This window comes from Silene latifolia, chromosome 3 (assembly GCF_048544455.1).
Source record: "Silene latifolia isolate original U9 population chromosome 3, ASM4854445v1, whole genome shotgun sequence".
Classification (NCBI taxonomy): domain Eukaryota; kingdom Viridiplantae; phylum Streptophyta; class Magnoliopsida; order Caryophyllales; family Caryophyllaceae; genus Silene; species Silene latifolia.
In genome coordinates, this window is record NC_133528.1 from 137,478,003 (window position 1) to 137,492,683 (window position 14,681).

General features: G+C 37.3%; 2 protein-coding genes across 2 annotated transcripts in view; both read right to left on the bottom strand.

Moving 5' to 3' along the window:
* Nucleotides 1–844: 844 nt before the first annotated feature.
* LOC141649774 (uncharacterized) lies at nt 845–1,699 on the bottom strand. The gene has a single exon (XM_074458454.1). The coding sequence runs from the start codon at nt 1,697–1,699 to the stop codon at nt 845–847; it is 855 nt and encodes a 284-aa protein (XP_074314555.1).
* A 6,470-nt stretch (nt 1,700–8,169) lies between these two features.
* LOC141648131 (palmitoyl-monogalactosyldiacylglycerol delta-7 desaturase, chloroplastic-like) overlaps nt 8,170–14,681 on the bottom strand; it is a 70,277-nt gene continuing 63,765 nt past the window's right edge. Inside the window, exon 5 of the mRNA XM_074456616.1 lies at nt 8,170–8,612. Coding sequence (XP_074312717.1) covers nt 8,399–8,612 — 214 coding nt within the window. The 3' untranslated portion in view covers nt 8,170–8,398. The remainder of the gene's footprint in view (nt 8,613–14,681) is intronic.

Consider the following 14,681-nt stretch of genomic DNA (forward strand, 5'->3'; position numbering starts at 1 on the left):
AGGAATATCATCTGGAAACACATCCTGAAAGTCCTTCACTACCTCAACATCACACGCCCTAGGCACCTCCTCCCGCAGGTCTGTCACATGAAACAAAATTAATTGTCCTCCCTTCCTCAAACAAGATTTTAAGGTAGTTGTAGAAATAAGTTTTACATTAGGCTTAACAACAAATCCCTTATAAGACACCCTTACTCCCTTCAATCGCCTCAAGGTAACTCTCTTTTGGTGACAATCAATAAAGGCTTTATATATTTCCAACCAATCCATCCCTAAGATCACCTCAAAACCTCCCAAAGGAAATTCAATTAAGTTAGAATGAAAAATAACCTCCCCAATCTAAGTAGGTACTTCTTTATAGACTCGACTACAAGGTATAGACTCCCCCGAAGGAATAATTACAATATCTTTAACAACATCAAACAAGTCTAACTCTAAGGCTCTAGCATGTTCACTTGATATAAAGGAATGGGTCGCCCCCGAGTCAAACAAAATAAAAATTAGTTTAGAATTAACAAGGAATGTTCCAGTGACAACGTGAGCATCATCCTCAACTGCTTCCTTCCCCCATCATAAACAACTTCCCACTACTCTTAGCTCCTCCCTGACTAGCTGATGTTGACCCATTCTGTTGACCTCCATTCATTATCTTCTGAAAAGTTCCACTTCACGTGCTTTGATTATTATTGTAACGGTTCTGATTAGAATAGTTGTTGTTGCTTCTATGATAGCTTCCACCTCCAGACCTTTGATTATAATTCCCATAGCTCTGAATAGGAGTTCGAAATCCTTCACTCTGGTTCACATTAGTATACCCCCTTCCTTGGCCACTCATATTAACTCTTCAATCAATAACTTTATGACCCAACTTTCCACACCTGAAGCAACTAACCCCACTACTCCCCACTATTTCGGTCCGGCCATAACCCCCACGACCAACTCCTCCACTACGTGCGTTATTCGAGAAATACAAAAGAAATTGATTTGTATTTTGCTTCTTGTTCCTAGCACTCTTACTTATAGACTCAGTCTTTTTTTTCTCACCCTTTTCTTTCTTCTCCTCTTTTAACATATCAGCGATTCTTTCAGCGTACCCAGCTCTTTGATAGATCTCATCCATATTTTTTGGCTCACCATCTGCAAGCCTCTTCTTGATATTAGTTGTCAAACCTTTCTCAAATCTTAGTGATAGCATCTCCGGGGTAAAGTTGAGATCATCCACATATTCAGCTAATTCCATAAACCTATTGTGATAAGTTTCCACCGTCATATCATCCATCATCATGAATGAGTCAAACTCTGCCCTTATCCTGCTCCTAATATACTCAGGTACAAAGGTAGTCATTAGGATCTTCTTGAAACCCTTCCACTTCACATAATCATTCCCATTATTTGCAGCAGCTTCCTTTATAGCCTCATTTGGACAAGTCCACCACAAACCAGCTTTCGCTCTCAAATAAAATGCAGCTTGGTCTACTTGTAGCTCCTCCGGACAACCCATCAATTCAAAGATATTATCAAACTCCCGACACCACTCCCCCAAAAGAGATGGCTCCCCCAACCCATCATATTTGGTTGGGTTATGCCTTAAAATTTTAGCACTCATCTTTGATAGATCCACAGCTGACCCCTTCGCCTCTAGTGCAGCAGTTAGGGCCTTGTTTGTAGCAATCAGACGATCTACCTCCTCCTGAGACATAGTATTGGGTACGAATTTCTTTGGAGGCATGATTCTATAAAACAGAATAAAACACATAAGCTTCCGCCTAAGAAATATGGCATAACGTTTAAAATAAGTATCCCTGCAAACAAACCAACGTGTAATGGACTGGCTGGCCACTAGCCAGCCCACCACGGTGATTCCAAACCGTGGCCTCCACGTCCCTACCTCCTCACGGCCATCCGTGAGTCCACACTCCCATAATTACAAACCCTAATCACAATTTAGAAATCTCAATGTACTTTACCAATTATCGCTATCTATCATGGTTTAGGGTCACAGAAAGCCGCATATAACTAGACATATAAATTCTACTTCACACATCACACCACATTCAAATATACTCAAGTTATTCAACCAATATTATTAGCATTTGTCTTCCCATATATATAAACCAACTAATAATGTAATTCAGCACACAATCCATATAGTCACCCAAATTACAAAGATAAATTCCAAACTCACAACCACATCACACATGACCCACGACCTTCACACCACCACACAGTACTTACCTCACTCTGCATCCTGCAACAAGGTTAGCAATATTCATCTTAAAGCAACCAATTGACCCCTAGAATTAATATAGCTTCATTTTAATTACCCCACTCTTAATTTTCTCTCAAGGTAACCGATTTATAAAACTGAAAGGGCCAGAAGTTTGGTGTGAGGGGGCCTCTTACTCATCCCAAGCCTAAGCAGGCTCCTAACAATTTCTACCTGGGGTTCATTTTATTAGACACACCCTATATTCATTGTTGTTCATTAGTTTTAGGCATGAGGAACGTTCGCTCTGATACCACTTTGTAACACCCCCATTTATCTAAGAGCCTTAACTAGGCATTTCTAGATAAAAGAAGTTAACATCTCGGATTGCCCGAGGTAGTGAATAACAAAGTAAAACAAACCGTAGTACTTTAATAAAATAAATGTTTAACGGCCTTATTATAATTTATTTAACTAATTAACTGAATAGAAATATTAAATACAATCTCGCAGCGGAAATAAATAAATGATGTATCTAAATAAACTGTGTAAGTGAGCTAGACTTCTAAATGGTCCATCATCATCCATCCTCACGTCCCAAGCTCCTAGTCAGCTAATCTCTAGTACCTTTCAGTCAATCTGCTCCCCATTAATTGGTTCATCACATGTGTTTACAGAATACACTGTTAACCAAATGGTTGAGTAGGAATATCTAAACAACATGAAAACAACCACAATATAAATAACAGTCAAGATATGCAAATGCTTAACAACCAACTCACATCTCCCAAGACACCCATTGATCTCGCCAATCCCTGGACCGAAGTATTCACACATTATCCACCAGACACTAAGTCAGGAGCCTTCTAAATTCACACATTATCCACCAGCGACTAAGCCCAAAGCCTTCCAATACTCACGTTTTCCACCAGACACTAAGTCAGGGGCCTTCGAAATTCACACATTATCCACCAGCGACTAAGCCCGAAGCCTTCCAATACTCACGTTTTCCACCAGAGACTAAGCGTGGGGACTTCCAATACTCAGCCAACCAATTCAACAATATATATACTCATATGAATCATGAATTACTCAATAAATGATAATTATCAATAACAATCCATATAACTATTCACCAGAAATTAACATCCATTATCCAAATAATAACCATATGACAATAAACACATTAACATATTCCAGTTGAGTAGATATCCTATCTTTGCAGCTAAAATCCAATTACGCAGCCCGAAGAATAAATCAGAAATATTCCATTTCAAATCCGTCACCTAAGACAATTTATAATTTAATTATTAATCTTTTCATATCTCATTTATTAATTAATTACGATTCATTATTATTATTTATAAAAATTACGAAACCAAGACCTGTTTTAAAGAATAACAACCCACGCACAAACCCCTCTTGATCCAAGTCCTAAACCCCGACCAAAACAACCCTAGACAAGGTCAATACATGCGTGTCTCATCGTGGTCAACCACCCAAGACCATAGTGAGCCGAACCAGCCACCACGGTCCTGGTCGAGCCCAACCACCAAGCCATAAACCCACGCCCTAGGTCCCATGTGTACGGACAACCCCTTTCAATAACCCACATCCACCGTCTATAAAACCCACAACCACGACCACCATAAGGACCCACACCACATCTGACCACCATCATCATCACATGACACTCACGGTGGTTCCAGAGGTGGCATCCTTTTCCCATCGTCGCAAATCCACCGGTCATGGCAACCATCTTAAGACAGTTTCAAACAAACACAAACAATTCCCCATGTTTGCGTTTTTCGGCCACCATAACCACCAAGGTCCCGCCTTTCTCCCTCCAACAACCACCACGAGGGTCGATGCCACCACCCAAGACCAACCAACCCTAACCCAAGTCACGATGTTCAACGTAAACGGTTCGTATCCCTATTTTTAATCACAAGGCAACATCACAACCCTACCACGAAACCACCCAATTAACCACCCCAGGTAAGTCGTTGACGGTCACGTATGGGTCAGGCGAAGTCACGGTGGTCCAAGCTAGCCTATGGTCTAAGTCACGGTCATTTGGTTGCTTTTATGGTGGTGCACGGTGGTTTATAGTCACAGTTACAAGGATAAACAAGACAATTGAATAATTAATGAGACGGTCTTACCTTTTGTCGATTATTTGATCTTAATTTCCTTCTCTCTAGATCTCTTATTCTTCTCTTTTGTGAATTATTTTTATGTTATGAATGAATAAAAGCTAGGGTAAGGTCCTCTCTTCTCTATTTATACTTGGTAGATTAAGTTATTAGAAGACAATTAGGAAACCACTAATTATATTACTATTACTATTATTATTATCATTAGTATTATGCGAGTCCATCCGCCCAATTACACGGCCATACACGGCCCAATGCTAATTCCCGACTCAACCATTATTTATTATTTTATTATACTATTCCGTATTTGTAGACACCTCATTTCTAAACCTCCCGCCAACCACCCAGTGATGATTGGGCCGCATGTTTAATCACGCAGAACGATTTATGACATTTCGTAAGTTCGTCGACACGTGATAGCTCAAACAGTCAAGTCAACCTCATGGTCGTCATCTACATGCCAATACGGTCGTTTTGATAGTAATTAGAGTTTATTTGGAGTCCGGGTCAAAAACCGCTTCCATTTTCTAAACCGTCATAAACCCGAGTCGGAATATTCTGGAATATTCCGGAGTATTATTCCTAAATTTTATCTTTTATCACAAAAATATCTACTTTGCACAATAAGGAAGCCTACATCTTCCCTAATTGCTAAAATCAACCGCAGAAATCTTTCTTGTTGAGGAGGAAACTGCCCAAGAGAGAACGCAACAGGTAATGCGCCTCATGGAAGGGTCGCAGTTCCTGTTGCGCCTCTTCCTGGGCTGCAGTTTCTCCAGTTTTCATATTTCTTCCGGATTTCTTTCCTAATTCTAGTTTTACCATAATTCCTCCCCGTAATTAGTATAAAAAGAGGCCTCTGCCTCACATATTTTTCACGCGACTGTCCGCCCTTCTCTTCTCCCTTTGCATTCTAAGACCACACTCTTGATTTTTGACGCCTACGTGCTTGCTCTACGTGACCACGTAAGCTCAGATCATTCTGAGTACCCGTCACATTTACGTGACCGACCAATTTGACCACTACACTTTAATAAACTCAATCAATTTGTTCTAAATCCTCTTAAGAGGGCACTTTCATATTACATCGAGTCGAGCAATCACTAATACGACAACTTAGTTAATCTCGCTTCCTCAAACATGTAAGTCTGAGGGTGTAAAATTCCAATTTTATTTATTGTATTTTATTTTGTACCAATTAATGTACGGATTTATATCACAAGTATGCCAAAACCGCTTTCAAAATAACCCTTTCAATTTTATTTTTCAAAACAGCAGCGAAAGACATCCTAAAAGAAACGCATCAGCAGATGCGCCTTTTGAAACAGTCACAACAGATGCTGCGCCTCTTCTAAAGGCTACTTTTCTACTGCTGCTCTTCTTCTTCCGAGTATTTGTGTCTTTGTTTTATTTCGTTTTCTTTTCTTCTTTCTTTCAAATTTCATAATTTCAGTTTATAAATTTGTTTTCATTAATACTTTTCGATAATTTTCGATTTAAATCCCTTATAACTAATATATGCGGGTTTTCGTCATTAAATTCGAACTCAGATTTAAGAGACTCAATTTTTTTCATATCAAGTCCCTTGATTCGTCTTTGATATATGGTTTTCATTATGTTTCTCATCAATCTTTATTTCCTAGTTTTCGTAACTAATTCAAGTTTTGTATATAAATCAATTCTGACATCGTAAATAACCCAACTCGTAATATTTCGTTTAATTTATCCTTTTGTCACTTTATGCAAGTTTATATGTATGTAATCTGACTAAATCACCTCCACTCGAGTTGTATAACAATAATGAATGTAAATTAACCAACAAACGATAACAATTTAACGAGTATGACTTTCACAGTCAGAACTCAACTGAAGAACAGACGCACGGTCTTATGCGCCTCTTCTAAGGGATGCAGTAGATGCTGCGCCTATTATGATGGCTTCTACCTCTGAACTCATCTCGTTCAGACGTAGCTTTAGTTTATGGCTTTAACCGACTTTTATTTTGCAATATCACTTATAATTTGACATTTTTTCATATTTTATTTTATTTTCATTTCTTTTATTTTATTTTCAAACCCTTTTTTTTCGAGCGTACTTGTGACGTTGATTCAAATTATCCATGGTAATTCAATTGTAATTTATTTATTTTTTTATAATTTATTTATTCATATTGTTCTTGTATGATTTATTTAATTGGAATATTCACATGTAACGAATTTAACCTCCTACTTCGACCCAATTAATTGTTAAATGGTTTGTTCACCGACTAAGTTAATATTCACATGCTAGATTTAAAACGTGGATGTTGCGTTGCATGCATACTATTGATAACATATCAAATATAAACAACTTCCCTGATCATTAGTAGAGGCCGATATCGAGGCGGGCGGGATTAGGTGTTCAAATAAACACGCTTCCTAATACGTACCCTTACCCCTTACTCAAGATCTCTGTGAATATCCGTGTTCATTGGCATCACGAGAGTCATTCTAGACATACAATGCTAAGGGTAACGAATTTCTTAGTGTTCATGTCACTAGTTTTTGTCTTGACATGACACGAGGTATTCGAACGGTTCCAATTTTCCATCAAAATTAGTGGCGACTCCACAAATACAGGCTTGTCAAACCTTTCACCGGTTCTAATGCCTTTCAAATCAGTAACGGAACATGACGTGCTTTGGCCTCGCGCCAGAGTTCCGTGAGAGAAGTGTCGCCGCCTCGAAACCAATGCGCGGGAGCGCGCGGCGTGGGTGTTACTCACTATTATTAATTATAAATGTCATAACTAATTATTAAAATGTTCAAGTTGCAATTATAAATGCTACCAAAATATGGGGTATTAAAGTATGATGATGATGATGCCACGGATGTTGGTGGGGCTACGAGACGAGCTTGACGTCATGCCGAGAGTCTAGTTTAGATTTTGGATAGTTTGCATTTAGACTTATCTCATAGTTCCGCTCCTGGATTTGTAGTTTTAATACTTGGTTTGTAAATCACTAAACTTTGGAGTTTATAATAATTGTTTCCTAATTGGAGTTTTTGATGCACAACCTCAGGAAACTGAGATGTTGGCATCCTTATTTATCTTGGCCGGGTAAATGGGGATGTTACAGACATGGTTGTGTCAATCTTTTACCGTTTATTCTTTACATACCGTTCACACATGATTCTGATGTAAAGTTGTTTACTTAATGATTTCTTATTGCTTAATTATGATGTAATATGGATGAGGGAACCCTGAGTTACGTACCACTGACTGTGATATTCCTTTTTATTAAATGAACAGGTTGCAGGTTGGTGCTTACACGAGGTTTTGAGGAGTGAGTTAACGAGCGTTTTACTTACAACGACTGAGCGTGCACGTTGTATTTTATACCCGTGTCGAGTATTATATTTGTGCTTTATTGAGGGATTCCTTGTATTCATATAAATTGTATTTTGTATAAAAGCGTTTAACCTTATGTTTTGTTTTTGTGGCTTAGTGACTTTGCGATTTTTATTATTATAGTTTTTAAAATATTGCATTTTTTGCTCTAATTTTTATCTTCATTTCGTTGTATAACCACGGAGGTTAATAAGGAATTTTTTTTATTACTGATTTGCTTAGCTTTCATTCAACGTCATCAGTGATATATTCAATCAAAACAAACCCCCCTTTATTGCTAACCATCTAAGGCACTTGTTAAACGTAACCTTCTCTTGGTTCAACCTTTAACTTACTGTATAAATACTACATTTTATTTAATGAGTGAAGGTTCATAAATATTTAATTTGGCGGGTCACAACAAGTCAACAAGTATAGCAAAGAATAGAGTCTTAGTCGCAGAACACTCATCATTTGATGATATATAATTTTCAGGATAATATAACACATTGACCTTATCCTTTGGCATTTTTATATTACCCTATACTTTTTTCTTAAGACAGAACTTTGTAAAATAATTTTGATGACAAATATAACCTCTTCAGAATCAACAATTTCCAATAAATATATTTCTTAAAGTATACATTAATTAGCAGCGCAAGCTTTATCAACCTTTCACGTCCTTGGGTTTAAAAGCCAAATGTTGTTTGTGAGCCTGTGTTGGAAGCTTAACATCCTTAGCTAAGCCAATAAATTCAAGAAGCGCGATAATGTACCATGTAAGATCAATCTGCCACCATTCCAAGCCATGTCTAGCTGAGTACTCAAACGCATGGTGGTTATTATGCCACCCTTCTCCGGCTGTTAGCAGCGCCACCCACCTAAAAACCACCATTTTTTAAATACAAGTATGTTAGTATATTATAGTGACGCATGTTACAAGCATTCAAGTTGTTAGAAGTGTTACAATGGAGAGTTCAAAAATCGTAGTCACCATATTGTAAACCAAAATTCAAGAATTTTACGATTACTACTGTTTTATATAGAAATTTTGTACATAATTTCACATCTTATACGTGATGAGTAATAAATAAGTGGTCGTGAAATCCCAACCCCAAGATACTCCTTCGCCCGTTCCAGTAGCATTGGAAAAAAATTAACCATCATATTAGATTATTTTATACGCCCTCCTTGGCCTCCTATTCACTCATTTTTAGCCGAATTTTCTTCCCTTTTTGGAGTTGTGTGTTTTGTGCAGTCAAAATTCATCCCCTTATTTCATGTGAAAAAAAAACACAAGAGAAGAAGGGCATGAATAGGAGGAAGTATAAGTTTTTTTTTTTAACAAGAGTAAAACCTATGCTCATAATTTAGCACTAGTTTAGATCTCGTGTAATATATGCACGATATTTATAAAATTTTACTTTTTAGTGTACACTGTATTATTTATGGATTTTAAATTGATAGTTCATTTATTTCTTTATGTTTCTCATCACTTTATTTTAATTTGAGCAATAAAAATTTAAATTGTAAAAAGTCATGAAATGAATATTTTAATGAAAGTTTTTTTTACCGAAAAATTAATGATGTTATTTTTAAAATATTTTTACTATTAACATTTTTTGTGCAACTTCTTATCATTAAAAGTCAATGAATTTTTATGTATAATTATTTTTAAAAAAAAAAGTATACAGTTTTTTTTATCATATAATAATGGAGATAAATTTATGTATAATGTGAAATAATATAGAATGTTAAAAATACTACACTTTATTTTAGGAAATATTATTTAGGCGAAAAAAATAAGAGTTTCACCTATTCATTTAGTAAATAGGGGATTATACGTCAGATTATGGGCCTTCATATTCAATAAGCGACGAATAAACAAGACACAATGAAAACTACAAAGAAAATCCATAATATCCTTAATTATAATCTTATTATGCTGCTTCACTTCCGAAACGCCAATCAATTGCGATAAGAATTGAAGGTGATCAGAGTTAAAGGTAAGATGTAAAATCATTCTTCTCCTAGCCCACAAGAGAGTTGTAAGTATTTACATATTATTTGTTACCTAGTTTGTAATTATCTGTTTCTCTCTTTGTAACAATTAGTTAATTTAGTTCCTAATTTGAGGATACAAACTTTGTATTTATATTGATGATCTTAATCAATGAAAGGCAACCATTATTTGTTGATTTCCTTGCAATGTGTTATGATAATCTTAAGGATGACGATTGATAAAAGTTGAATGATAAAAAGAATTTGGGAAATGAGTCAGTTCTTTTGCGGCTGCTCAAGTTGCATATCTTTCTCTATCTTTTGGGTTACATCCCTGGTTTGCTTTATATACTACAGCTTCCTATACAAGCTAGGTTAAGAAATAGGACAAGGACAAATTACAGCACATCCCAATACAGCTCATCCTCTCATGTGATGCCTTGACAGTGTATATTTCTGGCATTCTTTTTTTGGACCATGTAACTAGGCTATAGTCCTATGCTTCTATGACATGGGCCAAAATATTGATGCCTTATATTTCTACACCCCCCCCCTCTCAAGATGTGAGTGAGATGCATTTACCACTTACATCTTGGATAACAGCTTCTAATGTTGAGACACAAGTAAAAGCTTAGTGAGAACATCCTCAAGTTGTCTGTAAGATGGCATATAGAAGGGTTTAATAATGCCTTGTGTAACTTTGTCCCTGATGAAGTGGCAGTCAATCTCTATGTGTTTGGTTCTCTCATGATACACAGGGTTGGCTGCAATGGAGATGGCAGCTTGATTGTCACACTTCAAGGCAGCAGAGTGTATATGCTTGAGTCCTAGTTCTTTTAGTAGAGACACGAGCCAGGTGACTTCACAAGTGGTTAATGTCATAGCCATGTACTCTGCTTCTGCATAAGATCTAGCAGTAACAGTTTGCTTCTTTGATTTCCATGACACAGGAGAAGCCCCTAGCAAGATACAGAAGCCAGTGGTTGATCTTCTAGAAAATGGACAGGAGGCCCAATCAGAATCACAATAAGCAGTGAGAGTAGCACTAGATTCCTTAGCTAGGAGTATGCCATGTCTTGGTGCTTGTTTCAAATATCTAAGAACTCGCTTGGCAGTTTGCATATGATCTGATATTGGTTCTTGCATAAACTGACTCAGCAAATGAACTGAATAGGATATATCAGGTCTTGTGATTGTTAAATAGATCAGTTTGCCTATGCGCCTCCTATATAGCTCAGGATTTGGAAGAGGGGTACCCTTAGTAGGTTCAAGCTTGACGTGAGTATCAAGAGGAACTTTCAGGGATCTTTCTTTGTGGATTCCAAATTCTGTAAACATATCTGTGGTATACTTTCTTTGAGAGATAAAGAGGCCCTGTGGAGTGTGTGCTACTTCTAAGCCTAGGAAGTAGGATAGTTGCCCTAGGTCTTTCATATGAAATTTTGTATTGAGAATAGACTTCAGATGAACCAGCTCATGTTTGTCATTACCAGTAATCAACATATCATCAACATAAATGAGCACAGTGGTAATGAATGAGCCTCTGGTTTTTATGAACAAGGAATGGTCTGCCTTGGATTGACTGAATCCAAATTGCAGTAAAATGGAAGATAGCTTGGAAAACCATTGTCTGGGAGCTTGTTTCAAGCCATATAATGACTTCTTTAACTTGCATACCATGTCTCCATTGCTCTTGAAGTCAGGTAAATGGCTAACTTTAATCCTGTCTCCTAGTTTGTGGTAGCCCTTTGGCAGTTGCATATACACTTTCTCATGTAAATCACCATGAAGGAATGCATTTGTGACATCCATTTGACAGGTATCCCATCCCTGCATAGCTGCTATAGCCAATAGAGCCCTCACTGTTGTCATTTTTACAACAGGTGCGAATGTTTCCTTGTAGTCTAAACCTTCTGTTTGCCTGCATCTCTGAATGACTAACCTTGCTTTGTATCTTTCCAAGCTCCTATCAGGTTTGTACTTGATTTTGTACAACCACCTACTGCTAATAGCTCTCCTACCTGCTGGTAGAGAGGTCACATCCCATGTATCATTTGTTTCTAAAGCATCAAGCTCCTTATTCATTGCTTGAACCCAATTAGGGTCAACAACAACTTCATGAAAAAAATATGGTTCAGTATCCTTTGTCACTTTGTTTACCAAATTGGCAAAGGACTGGTGGACATCAGTATTTGTGACAGTGCTTATTTTGGTGGCAGAATGTTCGTTTGTATGCCCTTTGTAATTGACAACAATATCATTCATCCAAGCTGGAGTTTTTCTTTGTCTAGTGGATGCCCTGGGATGTGTCTCTTCTTCTAAAGGTTGCTCTTCAGTTGAACCAGGAGAATGAGTATCGACTTGGTCTGTGGTGTTCAGGTCATTATAGCGGTAATTAGAGTTTCCAGAGATGCCAGAGATGACAACTTCTGGATCAACAGATTCTGATATCTCAAGTTGATGTGAAAGAACAGCAGGTATAGGATGCATGATCTTGCCCTTGGAATGTGATGAGTATGGATATATATCCTCATGAAAAGTGACATCTCTTGACACAAACCTCCTCTTGCTGTCAAGTTCTTGAACAATGTACCCTTTTTGATGAGCGGGATATCCAAGGAACACACATGCTACACCCCTAGGTTGGAACTTATTCTTAATCCTCTCAGGATTGTAAGCCAAAGCTAGACACCCAAATGCTTTCAAGTCATGGTAGTTTGGACACCTTCCATATATGACTTCATATGGAGTTTTGTGATTTATGACAGACGAAGGCAGTCTGTTGATTATATGAGCTGTAGTTTTTACACAATCTCCCCAATAGGACAAAGGTAACCCAACATGAAATCTTATAGCCCTGCTTATTTCAAGCAAATGCCTGTGCTTTCTCTCGATGACCCCATTTTGCTGAGGTCTCTCTATGACACTGGTTTGATGAATTAATCCTTTTTCAATGAAATAAGATCTGCATTGTCTATCATCAAACTCCAGTGCATTGTCAGATCTGATGACTTTAATTTTGGCACCAAATTGTGTGTTTACATATTTATAGAACATTTTAATTGTGTCAAATGACTCAGATTTTATATGACAGAAGGAATACCCATGTACCCCTGGACAATTCATCCACTATAGTTAGGAAATATCTATATTTCCCTTTATAAGCCACCCTATAAGGTCCCCATATATCAATATGTATCATTTCAAATGGCAGGGCAACAATGGTTGTACTCAGAGGGTAAGGGTGTTTTGTGTATTTAGCCATTGGGCAAGTTTGGCACAAGTTGTGAGAGTTTTCAATGTTTATTTTGGAGATATGCCTCAACTTAGATATAGGAGCATGTCGTAGTTTTAAATGCTAAAGAGAATAAGAAGAAACAGCCTTGTTTGCACTCATAGATGATTTTTCATTACATTGTTTTTCAAAAATAAAAAAAGATGGTTTAGAACATGCATGTTCTGCCTTAGGTTTACATTTTTGCAGAACTGAAAAACTATTTGCTAAATTTTGAGCATTGACCTTGGTGATTTCATGATTGGAAAGCTTGGGAGAATTTTTAATGTTGGTGAGGTAGTACAAACCACTGACTGCCCTTCCTAAGATTTTAGCATCTTTACTAGAACATTCCTGCACACAACAATGTGTGTTATAGAATGTCACATAGCAACTATTATCTTTAGCTAATTTTTGCACAGAAAGGAGATTTTGTTTGAAAGATGGTACATAAAGCACATTTTTCAGTACAAGTCCATTTTCAAGAGTAATATTGCCTTTATGAGTAACAAAGGCCATATCACCATTTGGAAGATTGATTTTTAATCTCTTATTCAGGCACACAACATTCCTTAGTAAAGATTCGGTCATATGATTAGAAGCCCCTGAATCAACAATCCAGTCATTTTTAGCCACACATGTATTATAACAGCTAATCATACCTGCATAATTGCAGTCAATTTCCTCATCTGTGTCTCCTCCTCCTCCTCCTTTTGATCCACTACTGTTGGAAACAAGTTTGAGTAGATCCAGCTGCTTTGTTGCAGCATCAATTGCACAAGACAAATCAGTCTCCTCATACTTGGCATTAGCAACAATTTTTTGCTTGTCCCCTTGTACCTCCATAGTTGTTTTGTTGTCTCCCATTACCAACATTGTTGTTGTAGAATCTGCTATTTCCTCCATTGTTGTTAAACCTTATATAACCCTGATAGTTGGAATTAAATCCTTGATAGTTAGGATTAAAACCTTGATTGTTGGGACTGAACCCTTGATAGTTTCTTTGGTTTCTGAAATTCACATCACCATTCCTTTCAAATTATTGATTTGGCTTCTTGTTCTTAGGATGCCCTTGAGGATATCCCTTGAGTTCCCAACAGTCACTGGACTTATGATTACTCCTCTTACAGTGCTTACATTTGTCCTCAGGCTTAGTCACCTCCCCCTTACTAAGAAGAGCAGATACTTCAGCCACCTTGGACCCACTGGTGTTGCTGTTTTGAGCTTCTTCTTGCAGCAGGATGGACACAGTTGTGTCAATAGATGGAAGAGGGCTCATCAGAAGTATGTTGCTTCTCAATGCAGCATACTCTTTATCCAGTCCATTAAGCAACTGAAATAACCTCCTTTCTTCACATTGTTTCTGTATGGCGGTCAGATAGGCTTTCATTTCAGCAGTCACTTTGGTGATAGTAGGGTAGTTGTTCATGTTTTCTAGTTCATCCCACACTATATGAAGTTGGGTATAATACTCAATGCTTCTATTGTTCTGACTAATTTCATATGTATCTTTGTTCAATTTAAACTTCCTAGCCCCATTCTCCACAGTGTATCTCTTTTGCAAAATTTCCCATATTTCTTTTGCAGTTTCTGTGTACATTATTACTAATTTAATTCTTTCACTCACATTTTGCATGATCTAAGAAATAACCAAACTTTTTCCAGTATACCAGGC